This window comes from Rhincodon typus, chromosome 4 (genome assembly GCF_021869965.1).
Source record: "Rhincodon typus isolate 14 chromosome 4, sRhiTyp1.1, whole genome shotgun sequence".
Classification (NCBI taxonomy): domain Eukaryota; kingdom Metazoa; phylum Chordata; class Chondrichthyes; order Orectolobiformes; family Rhincodontidae; genus Rhincodon; species Rhincodon typus.
In genome coordinates this window covers 102,148,048-102,168,675 of record NC_063335.1, presented here as the reverse complement: position 1 = coordinate 102,168,675, position 20,628 = coordinate 102,148,048, and the positions used below count along the sequence as shown (strand labels likewise).

Genomic DNA, 20,628 nt, shown 5'->3' with positions numbered 1-20,628 from the left:
AAGCACCTGGCAGAAGCCCGTGAAAACACGTGGAGAACATGCAAACTCCACACAGACAGTCACCCTGACGCTGTGAGGCAGCAGTGCTAACCAGTGAGCCACTATACTGCCTCTTTTTTTTGTAGTCAGTGAAGTCTCTCTGCCGTACTCTATTGGATGTGCCAAGACACTTTACTAGTGCTGATACATTTCCCTGACTGCGTTAGACCTATTCCCCTACATCTCAGCAATGCTCACTTTGTCTATCAGTGCTCAGCCATTAGCGCCTACCTGCATTCTCATAGCAACCCTGCCTTGTCTTGCCATGCCAATGAGTGCAGTCACAATTACAAATAAGATACAAGAACAAATGATAGCGTTAAAAAAAAATACAACCGGCCTCAAGATAAATGCAATCGGCCTGCAAAATGCACAGTTTAAGTATAGATTTTACATGGGACCCCAGAAACATAAATTTGTTGTGATTGGGTAGTTAACCACAGTCAGCTTAAAAGTTGCAAGCCATTAGAAATGAGTTTCAGAAATAGCTCACTGTAATTGGCTTTATATTTCAGATTCCTGGAAACTGCTAGTCTCCAGGATTACCTCTGCTGCTAATGGGGTGACTTGCAGTAAGGAACAGGAGAAAATGAACATTGTCACTGTTTTAAGAATGGGGCTTATGGTGTGAATAGAAATGATCCCATTTGTGTAGCAGCACCCACGATTTGGATTTGCTATGTGCAGAACTGCAAAGCAAACACATTCACATACCTGTCTGTCTTTCTGTGCTGCAGGAAGCAATGCTCTGGACTTCTCAGCAACTTTCTGCAGAAGAAGAAAAATAATAACTCAGAGATTCTGTGTGCCTTCATCTTCACATCAAAGCATTTAAAAATAAATATAGAACTTGAAGAACAAATAACTCTTTAAAATGCAGATGTCAAATAGCGATGTTCCAATCAATTGTACAATATTGACAATAAAATGTCTCAATTTCAAAGACCAGCTCATTTGCTTTGTTTATTCTTTGCATGGTGAGGTCACTGGCCAAGCCAGAATTTTTTATCCAACTTGTGAAATTGATGGGGAGTCATCTTCTTGAACTTTTTCAGTCCATGCAAACCGTAGTGCTGTTAGGGAAGAAGTTTCAGGAGCTGACCCAGTGACAAAAGGACACTGATACAGTTCCAACTCAGGATGTTTGCGGCTTGGGTGGGAATTTGAAGCTGGTGGTGTTCCCATGATTCTGCTGTTCTTGTCCTCCAAGGTGGCAGAGGTCGTCGATTTGAAAGGGGCATGAGGACAAAGAGGGAACATGGGATTGAGATACAGGATCAACCATGATCATATTGAGCAGGCCTGAAGGGCTAAATGGCTTACTCCTATTTCTAGTTTCTGTAAAATCTGGGGAAGTGTGGGGGAAATGGTCTCGTAGTGGTAATGTTACTGGACTCATCCTCCAACAGTACACACTAAAGTTCTGGGGACATAGTTAAAATTTCACCATGGCAGTTGGTGGAATTTAATGCAATATATTAAATCTGGAAATATAAGCCCATCATGAAACTATCATAGATTGTTGTAAAAATCCATCTGGATAACAATGCGCTTTAGTGAAGGAAATCTGTCCTCTTTATCCCATCTGGCCTATATGTGACTCCAGACCCACAGCAATGTTGTTGACTTTTAACTGGTCTCAAGGACAGTTAGGGATGAAACCAAATACTTTCCTTGTGACAACCACATCCTTAGAATCCTTGCAATGCTCCCATGAAAGAATATTCAAAAAAGTTAGAAAAAAGTGCAACCAAGCGAATACTGAATGAGTTTCTGGAAATTATTAAAATACAGTGTTACAGGATTTTGTTTTAGGCAATTTACCATTTAATCAGAGAGACATGTGAGGAAGCTAATATGATCATGAGAAGAATTTCAATTTGCCTGCATTAATTGGGAACCTGTGCAGGGAATTAGAAAGTGAATCACTATTAATTATGGGCTGTTACAAGACTCTCAGCCGTGGGAACTATAATACGTCTGGAACAATCTCATACTTATGAAATGCCAAGGGCTGGTAGAATGGTCTCAATTACAAAATGGTGAAACAACAATTAACACAGTATGCTGGAGTTTAAATTACAATTTATATGATTTTTAAAAAGACAGAAAAGGCCCTTTTGGTTGCAGAAAGGTAATTTCAAGATTCTGAGGAAGAAACCAAAAAATGTGTATTACATAACCCGGTCACATGAGATACATACAAAGGCACAATTGGAGACTATGTATTCCATTGAGGTATATGTGCATTAGAGAATGTAGGGAAAAGAGCAAGGGGAACAGAAAGCGGATAAAATGGTTTGCATTAACATTGAAGTGTACTTAAAAACAGGGATGTTAATACAAGGGGGTTAAAAAATATAGAAATTGAGTGGGAGTTTTCAGAACCATTAGAGATCAGAACCACAGCAAATAGTGAAAATGTATGAAAGGTTTACTTAAATACAAGGAACACAGTTAACAAATGGAACAGTCAAGCCTTGAGAGGCCCTTGAATTATGTCCTTGTGCCATTCTCTCACACAATTACCATTTAAAGGGCAAAAGGAAGAAGTAAAATATTGAAATTACCCAGAAAGCACATGAAACAATGGCAAGAAGTCCTAGAAAGACACACAAAGGGAGATGACAAATCAGTCACATTGGAAGGTATTGGAAGAGAACTGTTGGACACAGTCAGCCTATGAATGTTTTTATTCGGGAAGACAACACAAAAGAAAGAAAAAAAAATACAAGATGCATCAGAGGAACAGAAAGTTGATGTTTTGGGTCAGGACCCTTCTTCATTTCTGCTCCTCTGATGCTGCCTGGCCTGCTGTGTTCCTCCAGCTCCATACTGTGTTATCTCTGACTCTAGCATCTGTAGTTCTTGCTATCTCTGAGAAAATACAAGACTACAGTTTTTCTTTGAACTTGAAGATGTAATAATTTGTAAAGTAACAGGGCTTATCTGAAACATAGTGAAGTGTCACGACATAGCATGGGAAAAAGAACTCAACAGAGATTTTCAGGTGCTATGGAGGTTGTTTCTTTCTATTTTGCACATTGAAGAGATGTCTCTCTTCTGATAGTTTGTGCCCTGTAAAGCTTTCCGTTTGTCTACAAGTAACTGCAGTGTGACTCTGGTAGATTTCTGCAAACTATTTTATTTGCAACATTGTCAATATTGTTCTCTGTATTTACGTATATATCACTAGTACACACAATTTCATCCTTCCTTCACAGCATCTTATATAACTGAAGTGACTTTTGCATGATACACATCGTCATCCATTCTCATCATATTTCTCCCTCTCAGCCCCAAGTCTCTCAAATTTTACATATTTAAATTCATTACATTCTCACCATCTGCCCTTCCCCTAAAGTCCAGACTTCACAGTTTGAATGTCTGCCCTGCTCTTACTGCTCACGCTAATCTTCTTCCACTCATCACCATGAATCGAGGGAGATGATCTACAATGTTACTATCATTCTGAGACATAATTAATATTTGACTTTCTCATTACTCCAAAGGTTTTGGTGGTCATACTTGTTCATTCTCCAGTAATAATACAACAGGTACTTTCTGTTCCTCCTGAAATTGTCCCCTGATTTTGGTTGCTGTGCTTGTTTGAGTATCGTGCCCTATGGTGTCCTATCTCTGACCCATACCTGCTAACCTGGTACCAAAATGGCTAAAATCTTTGCTAAATGCCGCGAACTGTACCAGTTCTTCTGCTTTTTCTTTTGGTCATTCTTGATTGTCCTTACACTCTTCTAGTCTTGAGATGCAATATTTCATTGAGGTGTTGCTGTAGCTTTGGAATTTATGTTGTTACCATTCTGCCTATAAGTAAATCTACCTGTGAATATCTGTTACTCTAGGGTGTTATTCTGCAATCCACAAAACTAAATCCCAAACTATTTTTAGTTATTAACATCTTCAAGGTTTTCAGTGCTATATTGCTTATGTATTGGCGAGATGAAGAGGAGAACTACTGACCTGACTACTTCCGGACTCTGCTATGAATCTCTTTCACAATCTAGAATGGTGGACTATTAACTGTACAGATAAAAATGTATTCGGTGATTGATCACAGTCTTGTTATTGCTGAGAGAATTCTGCTAATGTGCAGCCATCTGGAATAAAAGCCGACAGGACGTGTAGTCTACCTAAAAGTTGACAAGGTTTAATCTCAATCTTTGCCATGACAGGTCTGGGTGACCACAGGAATAATAAGGGTTTCATTGGTGCCTAACTACTGATTATACAAGGATTGCAGGACATAAAATTAATACCATTATCAAAATCCTAAGGGTCCAATGTTGGATTAAAGTATGTTTTATGATGCTGCCTTGTTAAACATTTTAAAGTTCCACGAGCAAGACATTTAACAGGGAAGGTGCTTGCAAGGGTGATCTTGAAGTAAATGACCTGAAGTTGCTGAAGATTAAGCAACTCTTTAGTATCTGTTTCAGTGACAATGGGTGCAATTCATGATTTGTTTGTTAACCTTAAATAGATAAGTTCAAAAAAATCATTCTAGCAGCCTGAACGGAGTGTGACATCTATTATTAAACTAGAATCAAATTTTTTGAGAAGATTTTAGTTTGATAACTAATTTAGTCAATTAACAGCAACTGCAGGACAAAACTGACTTTTTTTTTAGAAAAGGAAATTCTAATATTCTGCTGAAATGATTTGTTTTTAGTTGCTTTGGTATTCCTGGGAATGTTGATGCGAATGGTTTTATGATGGTTAACATTACTCATAAGAGGATGCAACGCTACATGTAGATATTTCATTTGTTCACAAAATGAAATGTTAATTTGTAGGGATAGGGGAATAAGACATGGACACTTTTTGAGCCAGTGTGATTCTAGCTGTACCGGGTGATCCCCATCTTAAGCCAATGCAAGTTGGTAATTCACACAATTTCCCAGTAAGCAGTATGACAGCTCCAAAATTAGAAATAAGAGGTGGAGACTCAGATGTTTGTGGCACAATTTTACCACAGCTTCTACGACATAACTGCTCTGAGTGACTTTCAGCACAAAATCATTTCAGAGACAAAAGAACAGCAGCATCACCTATGATGACAACATTTAAACATTCTGGATTTTGAAGATAAGAAAATTTATCTTGCCTTCTCTGCTCGTTTATTCAGTATTTACCCTATTTTTCTAATCAATCTGTTCAGAGATGCTACTACACACCTCTGGAGCAGGTGGGACTTGAACCTGGGTCTCTCAGTCCAGGGGTAGGGACAGTACCACTGCACCATAACAGGGCACTTTGTTCTATATTTATGACATCTTGCTTATTCAATTACATTTGATTCATAAATAGTGGTTAACTGTACCTTATTAGATCAAGCACAAGAGGATTATACAGTTATAAATTAAGAACTTATATATTTTAAGTAATCATGCTTTATAACTCAAAGATCCTAAATTCATAAAGACATATGAAGCCTTCAATTTATCTGTAAATTCATGGTTACCATACAGATTGCTGAATATGAGCTCTACACTCAGTTGTTCCCCAGTGACCTCCATGGATTCTATAAAAAAATTTCATCTCTCACAGACTTCTCAATTTCTAACCTCTGAGTAAAGACTAGAAAATCATTTACTGTAGTCAAATGCTTCCTTTGTTCATGACAATTCAGTTAGAGCTAGTCTGAACCTCTTTACTGATCCGAGTACATTCTACGTAAAGGCTTTTTCAGCTTCTCTTATTTCAGAGGCTGGTGAAGAATTTTTATGATCGGCCTAAACGTCTCCGCATCTAAAATAATGATAAAATCACTTTTCTTCAGCTTGATCCATATACTGTACAATCAGAAAGCATGTATGGAGTCTGTATGGAGTTTGCACATTCTCCCCGCGTCTGCGTGGGTTTCCTCTGGGTGCTCCAGTTTCCTCCCACAGTCCAAAGATGTGCAGGTTAGCTGGATTCGCCATGCTAAATTGCCCATAGTGTTCAGGGATGTGCAGGCTGCATGGATGAGTCATGGCAAATGTAAGGTTACAGGGATAGGGTGTGGGGGTTGTGTGGGTCTGGGTAGGACGCTCTTCAGAGGGTCAGTGTGGACTCAATGAGCCAAACGGTCTGCTTCCACCCTATGGTGATTTTTATGAAGTCGGCTGACTCTCTTGGATTATGGCTCTGGATCTAAGTGAGTATCACTCTTAAGTCTCCCGAGGATGTATCTGTGACCATTACTGAGTGACAATTTACCAATACATCTAAAGAAACAATTTCACCTTTATCTTCTGAAATTGTACGGAATGCTCAATACTCCAAATCTACTCGTGACTGATTACTCCTCATTGATGTAGCAGGCTGAAAAATCAAGCCCTGCTATCTCCACTGTCATCACAAATGTAAAAATGAATTGTCAAAATCTGCAAATTTACCTGTCTGATGGATGCAAGTTAACAGAAAATGCTGACTCAGGTTTCTGTAGTTCACAAGAATCACTATATATGATTAATATATAACCACAGGTAAACAACTATGAACTGTAGGCATTTAATTCCTATAGTTAAATATCTAACCTACTTCTAACACACCCCTGCGCACACATAAACACACAAAAATAACATGAGATTAGAAGAGATAAGAGTAAATTTAGGCCATTTGGCCTATTAAGTCTTCTCCTCCATTCGATCATTGTTGATATAGTTCTCCCTATTCTGCCTTCTCCCTTTAACCTTTGATCCCCTTACAAATCAGGAACCTATCTATTTCTGCCTTTAATGGCCTGGCCTCCATAGCGTGTGAAGCAATGGGCTTCACAGATTCACCACCCTCTGGCTCAAGTAATTCCCCCTCATCTCTGTTCTAAAATGTCTTCTCCATGTCCAATCTATCCAGATCTGCCAGTATTCTGAAAGTTTCAATGAGATCTCCATTATTCTAAATTCCAACTCCATACCCAAAGTCTTCGACCACTCCTCATCTCTTCAACCCCTGGACCATCCTTATAAACCTCTTCTGAACTCCCTCCAATACTAGAACATCCTTCCTTAGATACGGGACCCAAAACCACTCTCAATATTCCAAATGCAGCCTGACCAGAGTCTTATACAGCCTCACCAGTACATCCCTGGCTCTTGAATTCTCGGTCTCTTGAAATGAATGCTAACATTGCATTTGCCTTCCTTACTGCCAACTGAACCTGCTCGTTAACCTTAAGAGAATCCTAAACTTCGACTCCCGAGTCCCTTTTTGCTTCAGATTTCCAAAATCATTCTCCTTTTTAATAAAATAGTCTTCACGTGTATTCTTCCTAACAAAGTGCATAACTTTACATTGTTCCCTCATGGTATTGCATCTGCCACCTCTTTGCCCATTCTCCTAGCTCGTCCAAGTCCTTTTGCAGCCTCTCCACTTTCTCACATTACCTGTCCCCAAAAACATTGGTATTATGGGTGGAAGGAGAAAGAATACAGGGGGAAACAGCTCAACAGCACCTGTCCTCAGGATTCAATGGAGGGGTTTCTTTCATTTCCCAAGTCCAAAAACTCAGAGGACTAATGTTTGCCTTGAGATTGTTTCATTTCTTCACTAAATGCACAGAGAAACTGGCTCACAAATTATAATGTGTATGATTTATTGGTTAACAGCAACAGTTTACACCAGCCAGTGTAAGAAAACAACTTGTTTTCTTTAGCGTTTGGTATTTTATTGGAGAGACAGAGAGAGAATGAGAGAGAGAGACCATCTTCCATTCCAGAGGTTCGAGAACTTCTCACTGTCTCATTCATGCCCACAAGCTGTTCAGCTGCCTAAAAGTCAATTATCACAGCTTTCATCACCCTGATGACCTTTGGTATCCACAATGGGTCACAAATTCCTCAAACAATCAGCAACATGTTGTGGGATAAATTTTACTTTGTACACAAAGCCTAGAACCACGTCATCTCCTCCAACACCGTTCCCCACTGCTTTATATGTAACAGTGTAAACATGACTCACAATGAGTTTCACTACAATTCTTTCTTCATTCCTTTGATAGCAAACAGTCCCAATTCAGTCCACAATCAAAAATGAAAAGATATAGTCTTTAAATTGCCTTCTCTTAAATGATCCCTTAAAACATTCACTGATTGTAGCAAATTATGGAATGAATTTACCTACCTTGTTACTGATTTGCAGAAGCCTCTGGACATCATTAGTACTCTTTAGCTGCTGAAAATCATTTCTGGTTTTCAGTTTGAGTATTTATCACTATCCTGCTCTGTTGAATGATACATCCCAAGAATATAATCCTCACACCTGAAAAGCTGCATTTCTCATTCAATGTGAAATCTGCATTCTGAAATGCTCTCAGAACTTCACAAACTCAGTGATCATGCTCCTGTTTACCCTTCTAAAACATGACACTGTGCATTAAAACATATCTGAAGCTGATTATATGCTAAAAAGTGGTTAAAGCAGAGTCGTCCAAAAGAAGTGATAAAAACACCATTAACAATCTTGACACGTAATCTAGAGATGTGTGCCAAAGAAAATACCACTGGTATCAAACTTAACAGAAAGCATACTGTTGGTGAATTCTGCCAGACGATCATTCACTGATGACATTGGATGGACACCTCTCTGGGCTGTTTTATTTCATTCTATCAGGAGTATATACACCTTGAACTCGCCAATTGTCACAAACACTGACCATCTATGGTTCAATGCAAGTGATATTACTCCTCTGTGGGTCATTTTACCAAGCTCTAACTTTCTCCAGAAATGGTTGAGGTACCTTCATGTGAGTATATTGACATACTGGTTTAGCATCTTGCACCAATGTGATGTGATATTCTTTCTAGAGTTCAGCTTGACTCTGAAAGAGTTGTGGGAATTCTTGACAGAATTTGTCTTCCTTCAGGACACGGTTGACTCTTTACAGGAGAACTAAGTGACCACCTGCATTTCTGCTGAAAAAAAAAGTGCCTTGATTCTTAAAGACGTAGAGAATATCACTCAGCTCTCACCCTTGAAATTTCCAGTCCCTTGGACATTGTTGATTAATTCTTAATGGCTGGCCAGCTACTGATTTGAACCATTGCAAATAGTCTGCAAGATTGCAACCTCAGTACTAGTATCTAGTTTAAACTCGGTTTTTATCAGTGGAATATTCCCATCTCCTGAAGGCCCTGAAAAGGACCAGGCAGAGAAAGTTGGCAAAACACGCGAGATGTCTACAGAGAGCATATCAACATCAAAAGCAAAAAATCCTATTTCCAGCCAAGTGCTGACTCGTGAGACAAGATTCTCACCAATTAGCATTAACATCTCATTATCACCAAATCTAAACTTATTAATGTGTAGCTTCTCATTCTCTCATCCAAAGGACAGAAGCTAGACAATTCCCAACATGAAGGTCAGAACAGGGACCTCGTGACCCTAGCTCGCCACTTGCTCCTCCAGACCTTCATCTTGAACATGAGACACCAACATCTTGGGACATATACTGTAGGCAGCAACCACATGTACCTCCCCCATCCACAGATATTGGCATCTGACACGAACCAGCATCAATGCACACTGATGGTGCATCTCCACATTCACATACAGCACCATCTGGCACTTTAGTGGTGCACTTTGCAGTGTACTGGTACATTTTTATTGGAGTACGGCAGCAAGGACTCTCCATGGAGGGACAGGCACCCAGCTCACAGAAGGGACCAGGCTACATCTCTGAGCTGATCACTCCCTTACTTCTTGCAGAATTCGTACCTAGTTCAAAGCGAACTGAATCTCTGTCTTGTATTGCCTTTTCTCTCTTTGACCCCTCAGCCAGACCTTAAAGGCTCACAGTACTTCTGTCTTGCCATGTTACTTAGTGCAGACCTAAATATTATTGCCGGGGGTTGGATATGCTGCCGTGCTATGTCAATCCCACATCTGTAGCATGTGTCACCAACCAATACAGCAAACACACAACATGTGCTTCAGTCACATGGGCATGTCTCACTGTCTAAGGGGGCTTGGCCAAGACAGGTTCTCTGCCTTGTGGATGCAGCTCAGTGCCACCAGGTATGGCTTGTGTTCTGAAACTCAGAGCTCAAGCTTATACATCAGGTGATAATTCCTGCACATGTGCTTATCCAGGTCACAGGAACTGCCCATGACTCTCCACAAGCCAAAGGATGCTTGACCAAGCTGCCAAAACATTCCTTAACTTGTACTTTTAAGATACTTTAATTGCTGTAGCTTTGGTTATCTTACTCTTGCACAGTTAACCAAAAAATAGAGATTATTGGAGAGTAAAAACTCTTCGGCCTTATTCACAAGTACTTCCATCAGTCATGGTACCTGGTACAATAAGTCAGGGGTATCATTTAACCTCAGTCCACGGGCTTGGACGTAACCAATCACCCACTTAGGCTGGACATACTCAGGGTGTCCATCTCACTACAGTCTGGGGAGTGGCCATGGTCAGTCCTGTGGGTCTGCTGAAAGCAATCATGGGATGCCAGGGAGCTGCTCAGAGGTTTGGTCAGTCGTGAGTCGGGGCTGTCCATGCAAATCAATTGGGGGTGTAGGCCATGGCCCGTCTTAGAAGCTAGTAGAATGAAGGTCAAAGGTTTTTATCAAGGAATATTACTGTGTTAGGGCAGTTGGGGAACTCAGTGTCGGGGATTGGAAGCAGCAATTTAGGATGCAGAAGGGAGAGGGATGGTGATGAATGGAGGTTCAACATGTAAAGGTGGGGAAGGTGTATTGGGGGAATGGCAATAGTGCTTCCATGGTAGGAAGGGGGTTATCAGCAGTCTCTACCAGTGTGGGCCCTAAAGAATATGACAGCTTAATGTGAGGCAAGACTAGACTGTGGACAGGTAATGATAAGAGCTACAGATGTAGGTGTGGAGGATCAGTACACATGGGCTGGCCAAGGAGTGCTAAGAGAGAGACATTGAGGTTCAGGATGGGGACCCTCGATTACCAGGCTGAGTCCGAGACTTGCTGTGACAAAGACAGCCTGTTTTGCCTTCAATTAACTCTTGAATGAGCACAATAAGTGGTAAATGGCTGTAACCACACACAGACTGGACAGAGTTCACAGAGTTTCTTTCTCTTTCATCTGGCAGGTTCAATTTTTGAGAAAACTGTGGTTGTTCAAAGGGTAAGGGTATTCTTCAGGCACTTACACAGTGCATAGGCTAAGGTTATCTCTATTCATAGCAATCTGCAATGAAATGCATGCAGTGTCCAACCGTGTGGGGTACAAATGCCAGTCACAATCATTCTTGACCACATCATTGGTCAGTGAAGATAGCCAGCTCTGCGTTGCAGAGGAAAATCACAGGCAAATTTAAAAGTAGAACCTGTGGCCACAAAGCACAACGATAACACACAAACTCATAAGATGCACCAGGGACGTGGAACAGATTCCTTCTCATCTTGAACTGTAAGTATTTGCCAACATCAGTCATGATTGTGCAATGATTTATTTTTTTTTACAGTTAAGAGGCTGTGAGTACAAGGTATCAGTTCTCGTACAGCAACCTTTCCAACATGACTGGTGCAGCATTCATCAGAATGAAGTCCTATGGAGGATTATTCTATGGCCCTCCTTGTGGGAGTGCTCCATGTGCAGAAGAGTATGCTTAGCCATCATCTGTGAGCGATGTGAATGCTGACTACTCACATCACCAAGGACCTGTTCTGTTTATTTTTCGCACACAGGTTCATTGTTAGTGTGACTGATGGATCTGGCCACAGCAGGGGTTCTTGTCGCTGTTGCTGTGATGTGACAAAACTTTGTAGAAATGGAAGAGGAACAGATATGCCAGCAAGCCAGGACCAGCAGCAACCTACAAACAGAAACCACATGACGCAGTTGCAGCTAAAGATCCTCTTAGGATGCGCAGAAGGCCTGGAGTCTATCATCCTCAATGCCATGTCCTCCAGATGTGTGAGACACAGGCTGTCACCATAGGCTGAGAATGTCCCAGGACATGGTCATAGAACCATGTCAGGTGCTGGAGCAGGTATTGTACCATTGAGGAATGGTGACCATCCTCCGGTAACAGCCAATCAGGACCTTTGTGGGATATCTCACTGTTCAACCCACAAAGAATTAGTACCAATGCAATTTGCGTCAAATCACACAACTTCATCTCACTTTCCCATCACGAGGTCAGAGCTACAGCCCGGGCAGTAAGCTCTGGCAATAGAGCTGGCCTGCCGTAGGTGCAGGGCACTATTTGTGGTTTTATGAATAGAGTGTGCAAGAGCAAGGAATTGACGATAACATTGTACAAGACACTTGTTAGACCTCAACTGGAGTATTCTGTACATTTGTGGCACCACATTATAATAAAGATGCAAATGTATTAGGGAGGATACAGGAGCAATTTATGATAATGATGCCAGGAATGAAAGACTTCAGTGACGAGGATAGATTGAAGTAGTCAGGGCTGTTCTCATTGGAGAGAAGATGACTGAGATGATGTTTGATAGAGGTTTTCAAAATCATGAGCGGGCTGGGTAGAACAGATAGGGAGAAACTGATCCCACATGGAAAAGAAATAAGAGCAAGTAAGCACTGATTTAAAGAAATCAATGCAAAGGAAACAAGGGTGTTATGAGAAAGAGCTCTTTCACACGGACAGTTGTTAAGGAATGGAATCCTTGCCTGAAAATGTAGTGGAGTCAAGTTCAAATGAGGCATTCAAGAGAGCACTGGATAATTATCTAGGTAGTAATGGTGCGAAGGAATATGGGGAAAAGGCACTCAGTAATTCAACCAGGATAGGCTGAATGGCCTCCATCTGCCTGTCAGATACTTTCTTTTAGTTTGTCCCTTTTGATATAATTTTTGATCTTCAAAACTATTCAAGTGTCCTGTCTCCCCCAGATTGAGAAGACTCTGCTTCCTCTGCTGAGCACTCCCGTCATCTGTGTTATTACCTAGATCTTTAATATGAATATTTCAAAATGGCTGATTTACTGTTGTCCCTATCTCTGCCCCCCAACCCCCGCCCCCCGACCCCAGTTTCACAAGCTTTCGAGTATGTGGGGCTGCATTCAAATGTATGAACTCTGACAATGAGTCCATTGTGGATAAGCTCATCTTGCAATGCTCCATTACTCCGACTGCATAGGTATGTGAGATAAAATTCAATGGATTACCCAGCCCCTGAAATCTCATTTTTAAAATCATGCTCACTCAATTATATCGTTCTGTTTTAGGCTGAAAGTGCAATGAATGCTTACAGGTTGCATTCGAAATCTGCTATAATCTCTTTGACCCCTGTTTTATGAGACCTTACCAACAATTGGCTCAACCGCACACAGGAACGTGCTAACAAGCCACTTTATGTTGGCATGCAAAACTGATGCTGTTTGTCCATAAATCCCAACACTGAACTCTGAGGGCACTTCGAGTGTTTGAACTGCAAAAGGAAATCAAATGATCCGGAAAACATTACTGGCTTTAACTGTGCCTCTCACCTAAGTAAATCTGCTTTTTGTTTGCATCTTCTTCTTTTGAAGGTACCTGCTGCTCTGTCCCTCATGAATCGGTACTGCACCAATTGTGATTATTATCTTCTCCAGTCTATGTTGTTTGTGTTAGCATGAGGCTTGGGGTCTCTTCTGCACATTGGAGAGATAGCTATCTTCATATCCTCTTCTGAATGTGTTGCTAGTAATGGATTCTCCTTATAATAGAGTTATAAATGGAGTTATGAAGTTTAATGGCAAGGAAATTACACAATGTTAATAAAGTTTTAGTTCGACCACAACTGGAGTGCAGTTCTGGTTTCAGTTCTGGTGGCCGCACACTAAAGAGAATATGCAGACCCTCAAACAGGATGTGGAGATAATTTAGCAGAATGGTTACAAGGATGAGGGAATTTAGTTACAAGGTTTCATTGGAGAAGCTGCATTAAAGCAAATAAGGTTTGGGGAGATGTGAGAGAGGTGTACAAGATTATAACAGATTTTGATGAAGTAGACAATGTGAAGCATTTTGCCTTAGCTCATGATTGAAGATGAGCCAAAACAGGTTTAAGGTTTTGAGCAAGAGATACAATGGGAATCTGAAACAAGAACAGAGAATGCTGGAAAAACTCAGCAGGTTTGGCAGCATCTGTGGAGAGAGAAAATTCAAGTCCAAGATGACTCTTTTTCAGAACTGAAAGAATTTCGAAAATGGTGACTTTTATATGTTTGACAGAGGCAGAGGAGGGGTCAGATGGTGTAGAGGCCCAGTGCAAAAGACAACGGAGTTGTTAATTGGGGTGAAAGAGATAAGGGGGTGTAAAATACATGAAAATTAATGTGCAAAAGGAGTTCTCTCTACTGAATGCAAAGTAAACAAGACACAAGCAAGCCAAGGCTGTGGGAGGAATGGGGGAGAAAATATAACCGACATCATGTTTGATTGATTGATTTATTGTTGTCACATGTACCAAGATACAGTGTAAAGTGTTGTTTTGCATGCTCTACAGGCAGATCATACCATAAAAAGTGTGTCAGGGCAGCAGAATAGAGTGCAGAATACAGTGTTACAGCTGCAGACAAGGTGCAGTGAGAAAGTTCAGAATTAACATTTCAGAGGTCCGTTCAAAAGTCTGATAACAATGGGGAAGAAGCTGTTCTTGAATCTATTCATTCATGTATTCAAACTTTTATATCTTCTGGCCAACAGAAGAGGATGGAAGAGAGTATAACTGGTGTGGGAGGGGTCTTTGATTATACTGGTCGCTTTCCCCAGGCAGCAGGAAGTGTAGATGGAGTCAATGGATGGAAGGTTGGTTTGTGTGATGGACGAGGCTGTGTTCATCACTCTCTGTAGTTTCTTGTGGTCTTAGGAGGGCAGTTGCCAAACCACGCTGTGATGCATCCAAATAGGAGGCATTTCATGGTGTATCTATAAAAAGATTAGTCACGTGGGTCAGTTTCTGAAGTTATATAATTTAATATTGAGACTTCGAGGCTATAAAGTGCATGTAGAAAATGAGGTGCTTCCCCTTCCATTGTGCTTCACTGGAAAAATTCAGCAGTCCGAGGACAGAAATGTTAACAATATGGTTCATTGAAATGCCAAGCAACTGGAATGTAAGGCTCATTCTGATGGATAGAGTTGAAGTGGTCTGCAAAGCAGTGACCTAGTCAGTGTTTGGTGTCGCCGATATAAAGGAGACCACATTGTGAGCTGCGAATGCAGTATGCTAGACTGGAAGACGTACGAGTGAAATGCTGCTTCATCTGGGAGGTGTGTTTGCGGCCTTAGACAATGAGGAGGGAGGTGGTGAATGAGCAAGTGTTGTACCATTTAGAATCATAGAATCTCTACAGTAACAGGCCATTCAGCCCAACAAGTCCACACTACCCCTCCGAAGAGCATCCCACCCTGACTCACTCCCATACCCCTGCATTTCCCCTTGTCTAACCCACCTAACCTAAACATCCCTGGACACTACGGCAATTTAGCATGGCCAATCCACCTACCCTGCACATCTTCGACTGTGGGGGGCAAACCGGAGCACCCAGAGGAAACCCACGCAGACACGGAGAGAATGTGCAAACTCCACACAGACAGTCGCCTGAGGCTGGAATTGAACTCGGGTTCCTGGCGCTGTGAGGCCACTGTGCCACCTCTAATGTGTGATCGAGGAGTGAACCAGGGTGTCAGGAAACAAACAGTCTCTGCAGAATGCTGACAGTGGAGGGAAGGGAAAGAGTGTTTGGTAGTGGTATCTTTCTGGAGGTGGCAGAAATAGTGGAGGAAGGTCCTTCGAATGCAGAGACTAAGTGGGATGGAAGGTGAAGATATGGGGATCTCTATCATTGTTCTGGGATGGAAGGGAAGGGGTGAGTAAATTGTACAAGTAACTTTGCAGCAAATTTCCAATCCACTTACTTTTCCTTGTGTTCTGGACAAGGCCTGACATGCAGTATGTTCAGCTATATTCCATAGGCCATATTCTGGCAACCAGGTCAGCTGCTGACCAAGTTTATTCTTACAGAGAGCCAGTGAGATAGCAGTATAAATGGCCACTCTCTGTACTGTGCTTACTTCATAATATATTTCAGGATGTAATAGTGTTAGCTGATGTAGTGAACTCCACTGCACTAATAAACCTGGGCTTCAACAGAGTCTTTGATACAGTGTTACACAGGAAACTATCTTTGAAGATTCAACTAATAGGCTTCCAATAGGAAGGAGGTGTGTTAAGTGTAATCAAAGCAATTGAGTAAGAAAGTGGGAAGTATGGTTGCTAAGGAGTTCTGTTACTATGGGAAGGTGAGGCCACTAGGGTTTCGCAGGGATTGTTTCCATGTTTTTCTTCAATGTTTATTGGAGCATGAAACAAAGTTCCTCAAGTTTCTTAATGCTAAAAATTCAAATATTGTAAGGGAATGCTATGGCAAAAGAGAAGAGGAGGAATTCAGCAACTGTTTTGAGCGTGATCTGAACAGATTGTAAGTTTGGACTGAAAAATTGGAAGATGCACTTTAAAGTAGAAAGATAAAAAGTTATTAAGTTGCAGAAAGGAAGTGTACAGATAGAGCACAAATTCAATTGGAACAGTCTTATAAGGAAAGGATTTACAGAATTTTGTGAGAAAAATTCTTAAACCATCAATGATAAATAAGGTAACTAGATGTGAGAGTGCATGGATTGATGGATGGAGCGCAACTTCCCAGGATATGAGAATTAGTTTATATAAAGTACTGATCTACCTTCATCCATGGCATCATGTGATAGAGATGTTGGAGGCAATATGAGGAAGGACGATGAAGTTAACAGCTGAAATGGCCACCTTGGCAGTAAGAGAAGGTATTTCACATTTTTTATTCACTTGTGGGACATGGACATCACTGACTGGGCCAGTATTTATTGCCCATTCCTGACTGCCCTTGAGAAGGTGGTGATGAGCTGCCTTCTTGAACCACTGCACCCATGTGCTGTAGGTAGACTCACAATAACATGAGGGATGGAATTCCAGGACTTTGACCCATATTAACAGGAAGGGAGCCATTGTATCTCATGGCAATATTCAAAATGTACACAATGTCTAGGACAAGGGATCCAAACATAGAAAACAAAGGTATAAAGAGAGTTAAGATATTAGGTCTTTAAGTTGAGGATGATGGCCATATAGATTAGCTTAGTGAAGAAGACAGAGCAATACAGGATGTCAAAAATTTGAAGAGAGTGACAGTTTTTTTTTCTGGCAGACATGGCTATTGTAGGCTATGAGATAAATTTGAATAGGATTTCTATGACTTGTTGCACCGGTGGTCTTTATTAGCCCTGAATGACTAGGCACATAGTGGGAAGCAAAACTTAGAATCAAGTGTAAGAATGTGCCAAAAGAAATCACACCTCACAATCTTTTCTCAGAGCCTCCCCCAAGAGTTAGTGTTAATCCTTAGAGTTGAGGAGGTTGTTGTGATGAATTTGAACCATCTAACAGATAAAATGAACACAAAAATAGGTCATCAAATTGCTGAACTCTTTTTGTCACAAGTTCTTAAATATTTCATAGAATCCCTACAGTGTGAAAGCAGGCTATTTGACCCATTGAGCTCATACCAACCCTCTGTAGAATATCCCACCCAGACCCACACCCCCCTACCCTATCCCTGCATTTCCAATGGCTAATCCACCTAACTTGCGCATCCCCAGAAACTATGAGCAATTTAGCATGGCTGATGCACCTATCCTTCTTGGACTGAGAGAAGAAACTGCAGCACCCAGAGGAAACTCACGCAGACACGGAGAGAATGTCTGTGTGGAGGCTGCACAGTCACCTGAGGGTTGAATCGAACCTGGTCCCTGGCTCTGTGTGGCAGCAGTACTAACTACTGAGCTACCATGCTGCCTTCTCAAAATCACCAAAGGATTAATCATTATCATTATCTGTTAGTTACATTGTAAGATTTTGTCTGATTGTTACTTTAGGCAAAATCAATCGGTTTTCAAGAGAATGCACTTTTTTTGACATGGTAACTATACCACCTACTCATGATATTTTTGACATAACACACCGAAACAAAACCTCTCTTCCATTTTCTTGGACTAAAATAAAGTCGGTGCTGAAATGAGCTTCTATTCCTGCTTTTTCTTTTGTGCAACAAACACCTGTGATTTTATTGATGATTTATTTTAACAGCATGAGTGCACATGAAAAATTATAGATAATAAAGACAATGCTCAGATGTTTCTTACCCCTTAAAGACCATAAAATAATCCAACTGGCTTTTAATTTTGGTAGCAATACACTAGATTGCATATCTTTCGGCTATAGGCAGAAATAACACAAATCCTTGTGTCTGAGTGAGGTATGATCAAAAGTGGCCATGTGGGCGGGTTAATTATTGAACTGTAATATTCCCAAATAAATTCTTGAATGTTCAGGCCTGGGCTCATGTTTCCACTTACTTACTTGAAAGAATGAATGAATTATTTATTTATTGTCACTTGCATTTTACAGTGAATAATATGGCAAAATACAACAGAAAGCTTCAATAGCCCCCACAATCCAAAGCTATTTTGAATAGTTTAAGAATAAAAAAAGGAGAAAAGATACAGGTAGTGAGTCCTGAGCCAGCACACCTATGACACCTGTGCTGCCACCCCTTCTCCACTGCCTTGCCAGACCTACCAATGTCGGAGTCGTCACTCTTAAGGCACCATCTCTTCGTCGTTGGGCCCACCTCACCAATGCTGGATCTAATGGTGAATCCACACTTCCCCCATAACCACTCCCTGTCTCCTCTATCACCTCAATGATGCCAGGTGTCCTGGTTGCGGGCATACCATGCTGCTGCCATTGCAACCATCGCCTCGCCAATGCCAGGAGTCTCTGAGCCTCCTGCAACCAGGAGTCCCTGGCTCCGCTGCCAGACCGGGCCGTCATCACAGTCTTGCCATGAGTCCCCCTCCAGCTGCCCTCCTCCGGGAGGTCGCCTTGCTGGCACCGCCATCTTGAAATGTCCCCTACTTCCACCATCTTCGATCACCAAAGGAGCTTTGCCACCAGCCCCAAACACCAGGAGGACGTCCCTGCTGCCACCATCGCCTCCAGTCACCATGAGGAGCCGCCCCTGCTGTTACCTTCGACTGCCAGGAGGAGCCACCATTTCATGTACAGCCCCCTCTAACTGCCACATGGATTTTTCCCACTAACCCACCGCAAATGGCTCCAAAGAGAAGAGAACGGAATGAATAAAAATTAAAGAAAAAGAGCAAAAGTAAAAAGAAAGAATTAAAAAAAACATGTAGGAGCAGATAAGCCTCAGGCAATTGTCCGCACGCAGTCCTGCTGCTCTGCTGCCATCTTGAATCTCTCTAGCTTCCTTCAAATATTTCCCTTAAATACTTCATGTTTTAGTACAAACTTCATTGCTGACTGTAATGAATGAAAACACTCAAAATAAACTGGTCTCAGAATTGCTGCAAATCTTCAGTTAATGATTGTCAACTCTGCCAATATGTATACAATTGATAACTCTACAACATATATTTCCAAGTATCTAACTCACTTTTAAAATTGCTTGTACTATCCTGCATGTTTATTCAGCTTCATTTTTCTTTCAAAGATCATTCCAAAGTGCAAGACAATCAATAAATCGCTTTGAAGTCACTGTTAAATAGGTCAGAACAGCATCCAAGTGCAAACATCAGGGACTCAGGGATAATAAATTCAATAAATGATCACTTTGCCTTTGTTTATGACCTGAGGGTAATTCAGGGAGAGAAGCTCATCAGGATACTGACAGAAATACATGCCCAATATCACAGACATGACTGGATCATTTCCATCCACATGACAAAGCAAGTGAAGACTCTGTGTCATCTTCAGGAAAAGTTGTGACAGATACCTTTAACAATGGAGTGCTTCCTCTGAACTGTATGGAGCTGTCAGCCTGGTTTGTGTCTTGGGGGCAAATGGATAACCCAATGATTTGGATGATCCAACAGACACTGTAGCCCTGAACTCTCAGTCTAGGGTTCCAATCTGCTGAGTGCTGTATTGTGAGACGTCACTCAGATGACAGATCTTGCACAAAAAACTTCTTCTGTGGATTTACAGAGTTAATCAACAATAGGCTCAGTATTAGCTCAATAGTTTAGAGGATGTCGGTCACAGTATGACACCAAATAGGATTTTTTTTTAATATATACAAGCAGAAAAACAGAGAATATGAGGGAAACATTTGAAATTAACTAATGTTGTCAGAGCTTGAGATATTAAGCACCATTGACTTTTCCTGGTGATTTTGGACATGTATAAATAAATGAACTGACCTCCTATGATAACAGTAATTCTTCTTTACTCACCAAGAAAAAAATGATACTGACTGCTCATTCATCTCTTAGTCAATATGTAGGTGCAACATAACTGGCACAATAACATAACTTTGAGATGTCTGAACGATCTGATTGAAAACTGTGATAAAATTTCAAGTCTTTCTTTTAACAAACTTAACTGTAAATGTACCAAATTTCCTCACAGCATTTAATAACTGAGAAATTAATTGCTTTTACAATATGGCCATAATCAATAATTTGCTTACACGGCATCAACAAATGTTTCATAACCGCAGGCAAAAGGCAAAAACAAAGTAAAAACTGTGATA

General features: G+C 41.0%; 1 protein-coding gene across 8 annotated transcripts in view; it reads right to left on the bottom strand.

The window, feature by feature from the left end:
- Positions 1–20,628, bottom strand: part of tsnare1 (T-SNARE Domain Containing 1) — a 716,417-nt gene that overhangs the window by 250,628 nt on the left and 445,161 nt on the right. For all 8 annotated transcript variants that reach the window (XM_048595867.1, XM_048595873.1, XM_048595875.1 and 5 more), the window contains one exon: positions 754–807. In XM_048595867.1, the coding sequence (XP_048451824.1) occupies positions 754–807 (54 nt within the window). The remainder of the gene's footprint in view (positions 1–753; positions 808–20,628) is intronic.